This window comes from Yarrowia lipolytica, chromosome 1F (genome assembly GCF_001761485.1).
Source record: "Yarrowia lipolytica chromosome 1F, complete sequence".
Lineage (NCBI taxonomy): Eukaryota > Fungi > Ascomycota > Dipodascomycetes > Dipodascales > Yarrowia > Yarrowia lipolytica.
In genome coordinates this window covers 1354171-1369192 of record NC_090775.1, presented here as the reverse complement: position 1 = coordinate 1369192, position 15022 = coordinate 1354171, and the positions used below count along the sequence as shown (strand labels likewise).

At 52.7% G+C, this 15022-nt stretch overlaps 6 protein-coding genes across 6 annotated transcripts; 3 read left to right on the top strand and 3 right to left on the bottom strand.

Annotated features, from left to right (window-relative positions):
* Positions 1-43: 43 nt before the first annotated feature.
* On the top strand, positions 44-2254 carry YALI1_F13691g (uncharacterized protein; the record flags this gene model as incomplete). The annotated part of the gene is made up of 1 exon (XM_505236.3): positions 44-2254. One exon carries the CDS (start codon positions 44-46, stop codon positions 2252-2254), a length of 2211 nt encoding a protein of 736 aa, XP_505236.3.
* A 2015-nt stretch (positions 2255-4269) lies between these two features.
* YALI1_F13644g (uncharacterized protein) lies at positions 4270-7774 on the top strand (the record flags this gene model as incomplete). Its single annotated transcript, XM_505234.4, has 2 exons — positions 4270-4465; positions 4728-7774. The coding sequence occupies 2 exons, from the start codon at positions 4270-4272 to the stop codon at positions 7772-7774; spliced, it is 3243 nt and encodes a 1080-aa protein (XP_505234.2).
* A 292-nt stretch (positions 7775-8066) lies between these two features.
* Positions 8067-8921, bottom strand: YALI1_F13602g (mitochondrial 54S ribosomal protein uL3m; the record flags this gene model as incomplete). The annotated part of the gene is made up of 1 exon (XM_505233.3): positions 8067-8921. The coding sequence occupies one exon, from the start codon at positions 8919-8921 to the stop codon at positions 8067-8069; it is 855 nt and encodes a 284-aa protein (XP_505233.2).
* A 562-nt stretch (positions 8922-9483) lies between these two features.
* Positions 9484-10155, top strand: YALI1_F13597g (uncharacterized protein; the record flags this gene model as incomplete). Its single annotated transcript, XM_505232.3, has 1 exon — positions 9484-10155. The coding sequence occupies one exon, from the start codon at positions 9484-9486 to the stop codon at positions 10153-10155; it is 672 nt and encodes a 223-aa protein (XP_505232.1).
* A 451-nt stretch (positions 10156-10606) lies between these two features.
* On the bottom strand, positions 10607-11218 carry YALI1_F13579g (mitochondrial 54S ribosomal protein uL6m; the record flags this gene model as incomplete). The annotated part of the gene is made up of 1 exon (XM_505231.3): positions 10607-11218. The coding sequence occupies one exon, from the start codon at positions 11216-11218 to the stop codon at positions 10607-10609; it is 612 nt and encodes a 203-aa protein (XP_505231.3).
* Positions 11219-11722: 504 nt separating this feature from the next.
* Positions 11723-14173, bottom strand: YALI1_F13550g (uncharacterized protein; the record flags this gene model as incomplete). Its single annotated transcript, XM_505230.3, has 1 exon — positions 11723-14173. One exon carries the CDS (start codon positions 14171-14173, stop codon positions 11723-11725), a length of 2451 nt encoding a protein of 816 aa, XP_505230.1.
* Between the last annotated feature and the right edge of the window lie 849 nt (positions 14174-15022).

Sequence of the window (15022 nt, the reverse complement as noted above, 5' to 3'; positions counted from 1 at the left end):
TCACTCATTCACCACTCGCCCACTGATTCACTCATTACCAGTCATGCCCCCAACAGCCACCACAGCGGCCCTGGTCTCGCGGACGCTGCTGGCCCGCAAAGAAACCCCCAGCTGCGGCGACAGAGAAAAATGTCCCATGCCCACGGGCTCCCAGGGGCTCCCGATCGGCCTGGGAGTCGGCATCCCCATTCTGGCCGCCATTCTCATCTGCGCCTTTTTGCACTGGAGACACCTGCAAAAGCTCAAAAAGGAGGCCGAGGACGACCGCGACTTTGACGCCGCCTCCGTGTACGATGAAGAGAACAAGGGCTTTGCAATCGAGTCCTCTCGCCAACTGCCCGACAAAACCGGCTCCAAGAAAGGAGACCAGCCCCCCAGAACTAACTACCACCAGGACTTTAACCAAAACGACCCGTTTTTCGACTCCCCCTACATCCTCAAGGGCGAGGGCTACTCGGAAAACTACTCGCGATCGCTCACCAACCTCTCCGCTCCCTATTCGGGCATGCCGCCCCCAGGGTCGTCGTCCGGACTCTTGCCAAACCACTCTGGGTTCTTGGCTTCTCTCGGAGGAGACAGATACCCGTCTTCTCCCGCCTCGAGTGTCTTCCGCGCACCCCATATCAACTCGAGCGCAGCCTCTCTGGCATCAGCCGGCGCAGACACCCTACGAAAACCTGCCCCGACATACCAGCGACAGGAACAGCTACCCAAAAAGGACGTGCAGGAACAAGACATGGTCAAGCAACCGCTTCCCCCTCCTGTGCCCCGCATGAACATCTCGCGACCGTCGCTGTCCAACCCCAACTCGCCCATCGAGCCCCTCTACTCACACAATAAGCAGTTCTCCATTGGTTCTGTCTCCGACTCAGAGGTTGACTCTCCCGTCACCGAGGACCCCTTTGACCGAGAGAGCAACATTGTCCACACACCGGTTGCATCTAGTCATGGAGAAAGAGACACCGACAGTCAACACCAACAGCAGAGCTCGTCTTTCCAGAGCAGCAGTCACACTAGTCACGATAGCCAGGACTCCTTCTCTCGAGTCATGAGCGAACAGTCCACAGCCACCACTCCCGATGACTCCGAGAAACACGACAAGGCCAACGGCTACTTTGAAGACAAAGATCATCTCGATCACGCCCCTACAGTGCCTGTTCCTGCAATTCCAGACCAAGAGGAGAACGACATGACTTCTCCCCCCACTCAGTTTGACCGGGTGCGGTCCGTCTACAAGGTCTACTTTGACGAAAACAAGGAGAAGGCGATTCGAGAGACTGCTCTCACCCAGGAGGGAGTCGTTGAGACTCCCGAGGGTAATCTCACCATGGCTTCTGACAAGGAGCTTCCAGAGCTCCCCGGAGACGTCACCGCAGATAGCTTCCCGGCGGATCTCACCATCGACACCGAGTACAGCACTTCCCAAATGCGCGACTCGCACCACTCACAATCGTCGTCCATCTACGACCATCCTGTTGCCGCACCTCCCGTGTCAGCAGGGTATACTGCCGCCCTGGCTCGAGTTCCTCCCGGAGCCACCGCTCCTCTTTCTACTAACAGAGGCTATGCCCCCGTCAACGCACTCATGATTGACTTTGCGCCCACCACCCCGGACCTCTCTGCCGTCCCGCATCAACATGCATCTCCCGTGGGCTCCAGCAGCCCGCATTCCAACTGGGGAACCCCTCCTCAAGACGGATATGCGTTCAATCATTATGGCCACGGACATCAGCCTCCTCATCCTCCTCATGGCGGTGGTTACCATGGAGGCGCCCCTGCAGAGGCCTATCTGCCCCAACATAGTACATCCCTGCCCCGAAGAAAGCCTCCACCTCTGCAGCTCAAGCCTCTGCAGACGGTGCCTACCCCTCACAAGCTGGACCAGTCTGATTTAGGTGTGACTTCGTTTGTGCCTTCGCAGAAGCGAATTCAGACCCCCACTGGCTCAGCTCCCGGTTCTCCCGTGCTGAGTCAGTCGCCTTCGGTGGGCTACAACCCCCTGCACAACCCCCTGCATTCCATGACGGACACGGAGATGATGCCGTCTCCGCACGCACTGCGAAAGTCCGTGTCTCTGGCGTCGCTGGACTTTGCCCCTCCCACGCGGTTTGGGCGGGACAGCAGCAGGAACAACTCGCTGACTTCGCAGTTCACTTCTGGAGGAACCCCCATTCCACAGCAGCGACCTACCCAGGTGCGAAGTAAGATGGATACGGCGATGATGTTGAAGCCCAGTTGGGAGATGAGAAACTAAGAGGCGCGAGGGCGAGTCCGTTGAAGAGTTCTTGCTCACTAGCGTTTGTTTCTAGTTTGGACTCTCAAGCAGGTCTAGTGAAAGGTTAGCATATATATGAATGGATGGATACATGTTTTCTGACTTGTAGACAATGATTAATGGCAGAAGTAGACATTTCATTGATAAGGAAGGAAGATCGGATTGATGCTAGGGAGGTGAGCTGCACCGAGCTCTTTGGATGTTCTTGACAAGTTCTTGGCACGTACTTTCTGGCCGGTAGAGTCGTGAACCAGGGGAGCCCCGAGTGGGATATAATTGTAGAGAGTTTCTTTCCTTTTTCGCTCAGATTCATCTTTTTTTCTTTCAAATATTCCACCCGATCTACTCAATCTGTTCATAAGACGATTGAAATACATCTCGTGGCGTAGGACGATATCCGGGTTGGTTGATTGGTTGATTCTGGTCACGTGATGATATATGAAGTGGTTTTGCCCAAGTGGTTTTGATTATTTCGGGTTTTTCGGGGTTTTCGGGGTTTTTCCTGTGCATTTTATCTAGTGCTAATTTGTATATACTTGGATACAAGCCATTGTAGCTATGTAGATATGTGGTAAAAACAGCTACGAAAAATTAGACCAATCGACTTGAGATTTCCCGCTGCTTCCAACAGTAGGATATATCCACCTCTTTCCACACACAAATACTCACCAATATCCATCTTCTTTCGTGGTTGGGGGAGATTTTCTCATTTTTCTCTTCCCCCCTTTTCCCCCTTTTTTTTTTTTTTTTTTTTTTTTTTTTTTTGCTTTCTTCATTTATCTTTTCCCATATTTTTCCATTTTTCCATGTCTTTTTATTTCCATTTTCCCCTTCATTTTCCCCTTCATTTTCCCTTCATTTTCCCTCATTTTCCCTCATTTTCCCTCCATTTTTTCTCATTTTTTCTCATTTTTTCTCATTTATTTCATTTTTCCCGTTTCTCACCCATTTTCCCGTTTCTCCCCCATTTTCCCGTTTCTCCCCCATTTTCCCGTTTCTCCTCCATTTTCCCCTAATTTTTTCCCTATTTTTTCCATTTTTTCTCATTTTTTTCTCATTTTTTCTTCTTTCATTCCTTTCCCATTTTCATTTTTCTCATTTCCCCTTTCCCCCATTTCTTTCACTAAATCATAAAGTTGGCCGGATATATCGGCGACAGAAAAAAGACCGTTGCCGGATAAACAGGGTTCACCCACTTAAAGATGTGCAATAGGTAATAGTAATAAATAGAAAAAAAATAAAAAAAAAATAATGATAACGTCCCCCGGTAAAAGGGCCGGTGATCTACACATAGCTTTCTGTCACGTGACACTATCCCTCCTGGACCAGCAAGTCGCTCAGTCACATGACTCGCTTATCCCATTTGCTCGTCTTTCAACGCTCCACGTTGTTTTTGTTGCCACCCTGCGCCACTGTCACGTGACAGTAAAGAAGAAGAAGAAGAAGAAGAAGACAACAAGTCGTATTAGTAATGTCACGTGACAGTATGGAAAGACGACGACCAAATCAACACAACCTGTAGTAGAGTAACTGTCACGTGGCTGCCGGATTGGTGCACGTTTACGACATTGCCCTGAGTCGAACCCGCAGGTTGTTACACGGTTATACTCATGTCTATAGTTGGACAGCAGGTAAAGTCCCAACGTGCCGCAACCCTAACCCCGACGCAGACCTTATGCTGGGCTAACTCAGCTGGCATATATACAGTGTTGAGTTTGCTTTAGTTTTCCGAACCAAACAGGCGTTTACTCTACGCAAATTTGAAGGACGAACAACAAGACAGTCTTCCTCTGCTGCCTCCAAGCCGTTCTTTGTACACAATCGCTTCCGCAGAGACCGCCGCAGTTCCCGCTCTACCGCCGCCACCCCCCGACAGCCCCGTACTACCTAGTTGGTCTGCTGTTTATATTTTCCTGCATTGAGAGAAGGGTGTGGAAAAGTTACAAGTACAACGCTACTCACCTCTACCGTTTGCACCACCCGATAGCACCACCATGGAGGGAATTCTAGTGTTTGAAGGCGACTTTGACGTTGCTCTGTTCGACAACGTGGTCAAGGCCTTCTACCGAGGCACCAATGCCACCGAGCGAAAGCAGGCCGAGCAGGTGCTCAACCAGTTCAAGGCCCACAACGACGCCTGGCTCAAGGCCGATCAGATTTTAGAAAAGTCCACAGAGTCCGAGTCCAAGTGTGAGTATGAGACGCACGGAGAAGGAGAGGAGAAGAAGAGGAGATGGAGAGCAGATGGCTCAATTGTGGTGATGCTGCACAGACCAGGTCATGAGTTAGCACCATTCGCCACTGCCGCAGTGGTTGTGGCGGCACAGAAGGTGATGTCGCTACCAGCGCCATCGCTGCCAATGCAATCGCTGCCAGTGCAATCGCTGCCACGTCCTAGCCATTGCCCGCTTTGCTTCACCTCGCGATCTAAATGATTCCCATACTAACCCAGATATCGCCCTGTCCATCCTCGACAACATGATCAAAACCCGATGGAAGCTGCTGCCCCAAGAACAGCGACTGGGCATTCGAAACTTCCTCGTGGCGCTCGCAGTCGGCCTCTCCAACGACGACGCCACCTTCAAGAGCCAGCGGGCCCTCATCAAGAAGTACGACCTCACCATTGTGCAGATCCTTAAACAGGACTGGCCCCAGGAGTGGCCCAACTTCATCGACGAGATTGTCGAATCGTCGCAAATGTCCGCCAACATCTGCGAAAACAACATGCTCATCCTGCGATACCTGTCGGAGGAGGTCTTTGACTTCTCCCAGGAAACCATGACCCAGGCCAAGACCAACACCCTCAAGTCCCAGATGGTCTCCGAGTTCTCCAAAATCTTCGAGCTGTGTCTCAAGGTGCTGGAGAAGGCTGATCGACCTTCGCTGATCCAGGCCACCCTGCACTCCCTGCTTCGATACCTCGGCTGGATCCCTCTGGATTTCATCTTCAAGACCCCCGTGCTGGAGCTGTTGGTCAACAAGTTTCTAGAGCCTGAGGAGTTCCGAGACTTGACTCTCAAGTGTCTCACCGAGATCTCGTCTCTGTCCACCAAGGACTACGACCAGCAGTACTTCGCCATGATCACCGGCGCCCTCGGCATCATCAACCGGGTCATCCCCCTGCAGACGGACTTCAAGGCCGTCTACGCCGAGGCCAGCACATCCGACCAGGAGTACATTCAGAACCTGGGTATCTTCCTCACCTCGTTTCTGACACACCACCTGGACCTTGTGGAGCGACAGGAGAGCCAGGACCTGCTCATCAACGCGCACATGTACCTCATCAAAATCTCCAAGATTGAGGAGCGAGAGCTGTTCAAGGTGTGCCTGGACTACTGGGGACGTCTCGTCTCCCAGCTCTACGAGGAGATCCAGAGTCTGCCTCTCAACGACCTCAACTCTGTGTTTGCTCAGAACCCCTTTGGCCAGAACCTGAACGCCCAGGGTGCCATTGCCCCCGAGGTGCTGCAAAACTACAACCTTCGAAAGCACATGTATGGCCCCGTTCTGTCGCAGCTGCGTCTGGTGATGATTGAGAATATGGCCCGTCCCGAAGAGGTGCTCATTGTGGAGAACGACGAGGGAGAAATCGTGCGAGAGTTCTTCCGAGAGTCCGACACCATCATTCTGTACAAGAGCATGCGGGAGGTGCTGGTCTACTTGACCCACCTGGACGTGTCTGACACCGAGCGAATCATGTCCGACAAACTGGCCCGACAGCTGGACGGCTCTGAGTGGTCTTGGAACAATCTCAACACCCTCTGTTGGGCCATTGGTTCCATTTCGGGTGCCATGAACGAGGAGCTGGAGAAGCGGTTCCTCGTGTCCGTGGTCAAGAAGCTGCTGTCGCTGACGGACCAGATGCGTGGCAAGGACAACAAGGCTGTGGTCGCCTCAGACATCATGTACATTGTCGGCCAGTACCCCCGATTCCTCAAGGCGCACTGGAAGTTCCTCAAAACGGTCGTCAAGAAGCTGTTTGAGTTCATGAAGGAGACCCACGAGGGTGTCCAGGATATGGCCTGTGACACCTTTATCAAGATTGCGCAAAAGTGCAAGCGGCACTTTGTGGCCCAGCAGCCCAACGAGACAGAGCCTTTCATCGATGAGATCGTTCGAGATCTGGGCGAGATCACCGAGGCGCTGCAGCCCTCGCAGGTCCACACGTTCTACGAGGCCTGTGGCCATATCATTTCCGCCCAGAACGCCCGAGCCATTCGAGAACGGCTGCTTTCTGAGCTCATGCGACTCCCCAATCAGGCCTGGGAGCAGCTCATGAACCAGGCTCGAAACGACCCTGACATTCTGTCCAACCCTGAGCCCGTCAAGACTTTCTCCAACGTGATGAAAACCAATGTGGCCACCTGCACCGCTCTCGGCGCCGGCTTCCAGCCCCAGCTGAAGCTCATCTACATGGACATGCTGCACCTGTACCGGGCCGTGTCCAGCACCATTTCCGAGGCAGTGGCTTCGCAGGGCCAGATTGCTACCCGAACCCCCAAGGTTCGAGGTCTGCGAACCATCAAGAAGGAGTCGCTGAAGCTGATCCAGACCTACGTCTCCACCGCCGACAACCTCGAGGATGTGTCGCAGAACCTGGCGCCTCCTCTCTTCCAGGCCGTCCTGGAGGACTACAGCTCCAACGTGCCTGACGCTCGAGACGCCGAGGTGCTCAACTGCATGAACACGGTCGTGACCCGCGTGGGCGGCCAGATTCCCGACGGAGTTGTCATGATTCTGCAGAATGTGTTTGAGTGCACTCTCAACATGATCAACACCAACTTCACCGACTACCCCGAGCACCGAGTTGGCTTTTTTGAGCTGCTGCGAGCCATCAACCTGTACTCGTTTGCTGCCATTGTTACTCTTCCCGACGAGGGCTTTTCTCTCGTGGTGGACGCGTGTCTGTGGGCTTCCAAACACGATCACCGAGAGGTGGAGTCTGCAGGTCTGGCTCTGACATACGAGCTGCTGCAAAACGTGTCCGAGAAGGCCACACCTGAGTTTGCCGCAAAGTTCTACCAGAACTACTTTTTCAACATTCTGCAGGGTATGTTCCATGTGCTCACAGACACGGACCACAAGGCCGGCTTCAAGCAGCAGTGCCAGGTGCTGGCCAAGCAGATTGATCTGGTCGAGTCCAACGCCATCTCGGTGCCTCTGTACCAGCCCGGCCAGGTGCCCGATGGCACGTCCAACTCTGTCTATCTGCGGCAGTACATGGGCCACATGCTGCTGGAGGCCTTCCCTCATCTGACCGAGGGCCAGGTGTCCAACTTCATTGAGGGTCTGTTTGCATTACACAAGGACTTCCCCCGGTTCAAGCTCAATCTGCGAGACTTCCTGGTGCAGATCAAGGAGTATGGCGGAGGCAACACGGAGCATTTGTACGCCGAGGACAAGGAGCGGGATCGGGTCGAGGCCGAGCGACAGAACAAGGAGAAGGCTCTCAAGATTGGCGGTTTGGTCAAGCCCGCCGATATGGACGAGGATTTGTAGATCATGAGCGGAGCCAAAGATCCGAGCAAAATTGTAAGTGAGACCATCCATATCATTCAGTAAATATATTGTTGAAAATATCTGTGTACCATCGTACGATACTAGTACGAGTATTTGTGCCCGTATACTTGTACTTGTAATAGTATCTTGTATGTACAACTACTTGTAGCAACGATTCGCCTGGAGAGGGCTGTTGTCCACGACCTTATGCGGTTCTACAAGCCATCTATCTACCCCGTCGATTCTCTGTTATCCGCTTCCGCGGTTATTGCACTATGCGATCTATATACATTTATTCAGGGACCAGAGGACCGAGTCTGGACTTGACATCATGGGCGGCCACGCCGTACATGTTTCGGGCGTCGCTGAGCTTGACAATCTTGCCCTTGGAGCCGGGGACCATGCCCTTGACAATGACAATTCCGGTGTCCTCGTCAACGGATAGCACCTTTTGGTTCTTGAGGGTGACGGTCTCGTTACCCATGTTTCCGGCCATTTTTCGTCCGGGGAACACTCGTCCAGGATCGGTGTTTTGACCGGTAGTTCCTCCGGATCGATGCTTGAGCGAAACACCATGGGAAGCGGGCAGACCGGAGAAGCCGTGTCGCTTCATGACTCCGGAGAATCCCTTACCCTTGGAGGTGGCCTGGACATCGACGTACTGGCCGACCTTGAAGTGCGAGGCAGTGATCTCGGTGGTGATGGGAAGAAGGCCGTCCTTGCCGCGGATTCGAAACTCGGCAACCGCCTGCTTGGGGTTGACGGTGGCGGCCGAAAACTGGCCGAGTTTGCTCTTGTTCATCTTCTGCAGCGCCTTGTTTCTGTGTCCCATTCCGACCTGGACGGCGTTGTATCCGTGCTTCTCCTCGGTCTTGTGGCCCACCACCTGGCACAGATCAATCTCCAGCACCGTGGCGGGCATGTGCACGCCGTTCTCGTCGTACCACGAGATCATGCCTCGCTTGAACGCCAGAGCTCCGGTTCGAGACACCAGCTGCTTTCGGGCGTAGGCGGCCGCAGGCGAGTTGTTTCGAGCGGGAGCCTCGGCGGCGGGGACGTTGGCGTTGGGCGAGATGAGCTGGGCCACGCCGCGGCTGAACACGCGCACGGGAGTGGCCTCTGCCATGAGACGGAGTCGAGGCAACATTTTTGTGTGTGTGATCAGATCTGGGTGGTGGTTCTGCAATGTCAAAATCTTGGGAAATTTCACGGTAGGGTAACTTTGAAGCTAGGTGGGAGGACCAACCTGCGTTTACTTAGGAACCGAGGGGGGGTAATGACAACGGCTGAGAAAGAGCTGAAATACCATGGTGGACTCTGCAAGTTGATTGCCGGTGTCATTTTTTTCAATCCCACACTTTTTGGTGCTGGTTTGAAGTCATCTGTTTCCTCGATACAATTGTAGCTATTTCTCAAGTAACGCTGAGTCTGTTTGTTAAGTAAGTTAATCTGAGGTGAAAGTAATCTTAAGCGGACAGTATGACCATCGATAGGGGTCTTTTTCCCCCCAATTGCCCATAAACCAACCCACATCTACAGTGCAAATCTCTCTGTTAGTTCTTTCCGGTGCAACTTGCTCCCAAACACCTGCTACTGGTGGTCTTTGGAGAGCTCCTTCTACCCACACCCATACAAACTATAAAAGCAAATATACCGTACGTCTTACAATATCAGAGCAGTCCACCACACACCTCGCACACACTCACACAATGCTTCGACTACTGCGTCCCCAACGAGCTCTGCCTTCGTTGCTGCGACCTCTCTCGGTCGCCCGACCCCTGTCCACAACCAGCCGTCTGTGGCTCCACCAGCAGTCGACCGACGCCAAGAAGGACGACGAAAAGCTGCTGCCCGAAGACCGAAACCTGCGACGTTACGAGGGCCACACCTTTGAGCCGTTCACGCCCGAAAAGGTGCCCAATGCACCTGTCACCGTGGACACGGAGCTGCCTAACATTACCAGCCACAAGATGCGCCGATGGGCCGGATTTGGTCTGTTTGTGGTCATCATGACCGTGTCTCTGGCCTTCTCCTTCAACTACGAGAAGATGTCGTCTTCGCAGGTCTCATCTTGCATGTACACGCTCCGAAAGTCGCCCCTGGCCAACGAGGAGCTGGGCTCGGGTATCCGATTCGCCAGTGCCTACACCTGGGTGTCGGGAACCATTCGTCCTCTTGTTGGAAAGGTGGACTTCTCCTTCCCCGTCAAGGGAAACAAGGCCGAGGCCATCATGCATTTCAACTCGCGACGAGCCTCCGGCCGAGAAAAGTTCCGAGTGCTCGAGTGGTCTCTGACCTTCCCAGACGGACGAGTCGTCAACCTGGCCGACTCACTCATTGATCCCCTCATCATTGATGAGGAGGAACATCTTGTTAACTAGACCTTGTCATGTTGACGAATCCTAGAATGCGACGCTACTGTCGACATTCAGCTTATGTACATAGAATGACTAGCCTGCTTGAGTTGTAGACGTGAATGTAGCGGCCTATGGATCCATTTTGGGATAATATCAATAATGAGAGTCTCTAGAGCGAGCCGTTTGTTGGATATGATATATACATTAGCCTGTAGTACGAGAACTGCTTCGGTATCTTATCGGACTGTCAGACTCAGATACTCATTCAGACGAGTTGGTATCCTTGTCATCGCCTCTTGTCGGGGTATCGTTCGAGATATGTCATGCGAGGGTATAGCCAAAGCGGCGTGCGCTACTGTACAAGTACAGGTTCTGTTTCTACAGGTTTGTTGGTTGCGCGATTCATGCTAACCTCAACAGAAGCCACATGCTACTGGTGTCGTGTCAAATCTTTTCATAACCAATCTATTTACATTTATTTCACCTTGGTGGCCTTTCGGGTGATGGTCTCGTCGTCGAGGTAGATTCCCTTGCCCTTGTAAGGCTCCGGGGGTCGCTTGAGTCGAATGGAAGCTCCAAACAGCTTGACCTGCTGTTTGTCAGCGCCCTTGATGAGAATTCGAGTGGGGATGGGTGTAGTCACCTCGATGCCAGCAGGAATGACAAAGTTGATGGGGTGGGAGAAACCGCATCGAACGGAGACAATGGGAGCGCCGGTGTGGGCGTCCTTCTCGACTCCAGCTCGGTATCCAGTTCCCACCAAGGTCAGAAGAGCGACATGGCCATCAGTCACACCAGTCACATGGTTGTTGATGAGGCCTCGCATGGTGCCCCACATGGCTCGCTGCGTCTTGTTGGTGGCGTCGTTAACCGACACAGACAGCACAGAGCCGGAGCTCATGGTGTCCTGGGACGATGCAATGTTGACAAAAGTCGGCTTGGACATCTGGACTCGTCCCAGAGGACCCTCAACCACCACCTCAGTGGGCGAGATCTGCAGCGTCACCGACTCGGGAACGAGAATGGGCTGCTTTCCAATGTAGCTCAGCACTCGCGCCGACGTGGAAAAGGCACGGGTTCGCAGCATTTTTGTGTGTGAGATGATCTGGATGATTGGCGATGGATCAAGAGGTGTAGTTTTTTCACGCTGCGGTTCGATTCCCGCAGGTGCTAACTTGAACTTTATATGCACTATGTAATTGACCAGAAACAGCCTACCAATAAGTAATGATGCAATAAGAGAATATTAGGAAAATAGAATCCCTCAATAGACCATTTGGAAGGGTTCATCAAGTTATTTGCCGCCCAAATCTCAGGTAAAGTCGATCAAATAAGACTGTATATTATCCCCAACTAATTCCAACTAACAAAAGCAACTTTAGTGAACTCTAGTTGAGAAGAAACAAGAAACAGAAGAAAGAAAGAAAAAATACTGTAACAACAATCATAAGCTGCAAATGCTCATGAAAGCCTTAACCGTAGGCGTATTAGTAGTTGCTGGTTCTATCTTCGATCGCTCATCTACCCAAAATGTATTGTCATATCGATACCGATACTGTCTATTGTATATCAACGTTAGCCATGCCACAGGTTAGCACGAGTCAGAACAGTTCTCGTCCCCTTCAAACAGCTGGGAAATGCTCTCCCACGCTCGGGACGGTCTGCTGGACACGGAACCGTCGGTGACACTGGTGGCGGTGGATACGACAGAGTTTCGCAGTCCATCAACACTGGCTCGACGACTCTGGACAGGAGAAACTCTTCGTGAAGACGACGAAGACATGTTGTTGAGGAACTCCGTCTCTCGCACATCGTCGTCGTCGCTGTCCCAGTGGAAACGCACATTGTTGGGTCCATCAAAGTACGACGGATCAGCGTTTCCGGGGATTTTGGTCCCAGGGGAGGTGTTCTGAGACACAGAACCGCGCCCAGGATTGTACAGAGGCGCCTGATTGGCTCCCCCCATAGACATGGAGTGGGTCAGATGCGGATGATAAAGAGGAGAGGTCGGCAGAGAGCCCAGATTGAATGCAGACTTGGGTCGTCTCGACCGCTCACTTGCAGATCGGTGCAAGTTGACATACGAGCTCTGAGGCGACGACTTGGGCGTCTCGTGAATAGGCTCCTTGTCGAACACAGCGGCCGCATCACTCTTGATACGTGCATGAGAAAACGACTTTCGGTTCCGAAGACGCGTATGTGCTGTGGTTGCCGATGAAGCAGACATGTGACGAGAAGGAGGTTTGAGCGCAGAAATCTGGTTGGACGACTGCGAATGCTTAAAAGTACCTTGCGGGGATGTACGTCCTGATCCAAGCTTGGAGGGGAGCATACGGGCCTTGAGTTCGTGGATAGCTCGATCCAGCGCCAACTCAATGGCACAGTGGTTTCGAATGAGCGAGATCTTTCGATAAGTGGCCTGGGCACCTCGTCGGTTGGTGTCCTTCATGTATGCGGCAGTGGGGTTAGTAAGAATTCCCGGGAGCTCTGAGAGATGGACCTGGGGCAGGATTGTGATGTCTCCCTTGTATCGCTGGGACAGTACGCCTCCCATTTTCGAACACAGGTTCTTGAAGATGCCAAACTCGTACAGCACCTGCAACTGGTGCATGACCTCGTCGGTGACCAGCGTCTTGAAGTTGTGCCAAAGCTTGAGCGTGTAGATTTCGTCGACCGAGTCCGGGTTGGCCTTGTCTTCTGTGAGCTTGAGGAAAGGAGCAACGTGAGGGTTTACCTGCGAGACAATGAAATGATTTACATTGAACATTTCTGAGAGACGCGCAATGGGCACGTCGGCATAGACGGATCCGTCAATGAACCGCAGCGAAGAAGCGTTCCAGGTCTGAATAGCTCCTGTTTTGGGCTCCTTTTCAAGCAGAGTGTAGGCATTGAAAATGAGAGGCACCGAGCAGGAGGCGCAGACAGCCGACCAAATGAGTACGTTGGGGGCCGTCAGGTAGTTGAGCAAACGAGGCATTTCGTAGATGCCAGCAGACGATACCGTAACGTTGAGAATACGGCGAGTCCGGTTGTAGGCCTCCAGAAAGGTCATGTCGCCAAATAATTCTCGCATAGTGTCCTGCATATATCTGTTGTCGAGTAGCGATCCATGTTTGAGCATTCGAGACACTCGTTCGAGCACCGTGTCTTCGTTTCCGGACTCTTCGAAAATGTCAAAGTCTCGCTCCATGAGCTCGGTGATGAAAGCCTCGTGTTCTTCGTCTTTGTGAATGCACAGTCCCGCGGCCATGATTGAGCCTGCCGACGAACCCGATATGACGTGGGGCAAGAGCGATGTGTCTGAGAGGGCCTGGAGAACACCGGTGTGGAGCAGACCGAGACATCCTCCGCCGGACAGCAGAAGGGCAGTTCGTCCAAATGCCTTTCTGGTGTTGAGCAGCTCCGTGAGCAGCTCCTGGTCCGGGATCTTGTCGTTTCCGGCTGCCAGGAGCGCGTTGAGAGCCAGTTCGCATTCCAGAATGTAGTCTTCGATGAGTCGTTTGGTTCCGGTAAAGGAGTTGTGGTAGAGCTTGACGTCTCCGAGGTTGCCGAGGTTTCTACTCCACGTTGTTCGCACGAGGTAAAGCAGTCGGGTGGTGTCGTTATTGGTTCGGGCGTGTCTCAGTTCGTCCAATCGGAGTCGGACGTATTCGTAATCGTAAGCTGGACACTCGTCTCTTTCCTTCCATTCCTGGTTGCCGAGCAGATAGTCGAGTTCGCTGGACGCCTTGAGCCAGTCAAAGTACGACTCGGCGTTTTCCTGGTCCTCTAGCAGCTTTTTGATGATGGACCGTTTATCGATCCGCAGTTTGGCCTCTGAAGTCAAGGCGTTGACGATACCCGAAAGCCCCGACTGTTGGGCCAGCGTGATACCTGTGTCGACAAACGACTTGAGGTAGCCGTCTCCAAGCAGTTGGTAGAGCATGAGCAGCAGTTGGTGGACGGTTGCGGCGATGAAGGCGAAAAAAAAGTGGATGTGAGACCGTGCCGTCGGCCGGATAAAGTTGGTGGTGCTTGCTTCGGAAACTCTGGAGGTGAACATGATTATGCATGTACACACTGTAGGGAGGGGCAGGGGTAAATGAGACTGAGTCGGTAAATGAGCCTGAAAAGTCGGTGAATGAGGTCGAGTTTGGGGGGGACAAGCGGTTTGGGACACTATTGACGACGATAAAGGCGGTTGGAGTCTTCAAATGCCCTTTTCGGCCTCTTTTCGGTCCGTTTGCGACTCTTGTATGGCCTCCGAATTTGGATTTGGGCTGGTCCCGAGTGCTTTATGGGACTGTATCGTGACGGTGCTAATTTCAGTATTGTAGCAGTTAATTAATGGCAGAGGGAGAGTGATGCACGGTGGCGGCGGTAGCGAACGACTACTTGTAGGAGAATGTGACAGCGGTAGGAGAATGTGACAGCCGGTGGACTGAGGTGAACGAGTCGTGTTGCTGTGCTGAGTGTCGGTGCTGTGTGAGTGAATGATTTCTGTACAGTACATAAGTAGCTACGAGTATATAAGTACTTGGGCCAGCAAAGGCAGTTGTCCAGCCATGGTTCGACAAAATGTAGCTAGCGTGTCTTACTTGGGAAAAGCACTTTTGAACCATGCCAACTTTGCTTCTCGTCTTGTCTTCCTCTTCTCTTTGAGAGTTCGATAGAGGACTATCGCCAACTTACCGAGGTTCGGACCGGACAAGGAGGCACAAGTCGGCTAGCAAGGGACCGGGCAGAACTGCGGCAAATGGACGAGACGTGGAGATAAATAATTTGGCACCTTGCACTTTGACAGCAACTTGTAGCACTCGGGTTTTGCCACCGAGGGGTAACAGAACTACAGATATGTGACCTTGATAGATGGAGTGCGGAGGAGATCCGCCCACACCTCCAGAGTTCAACT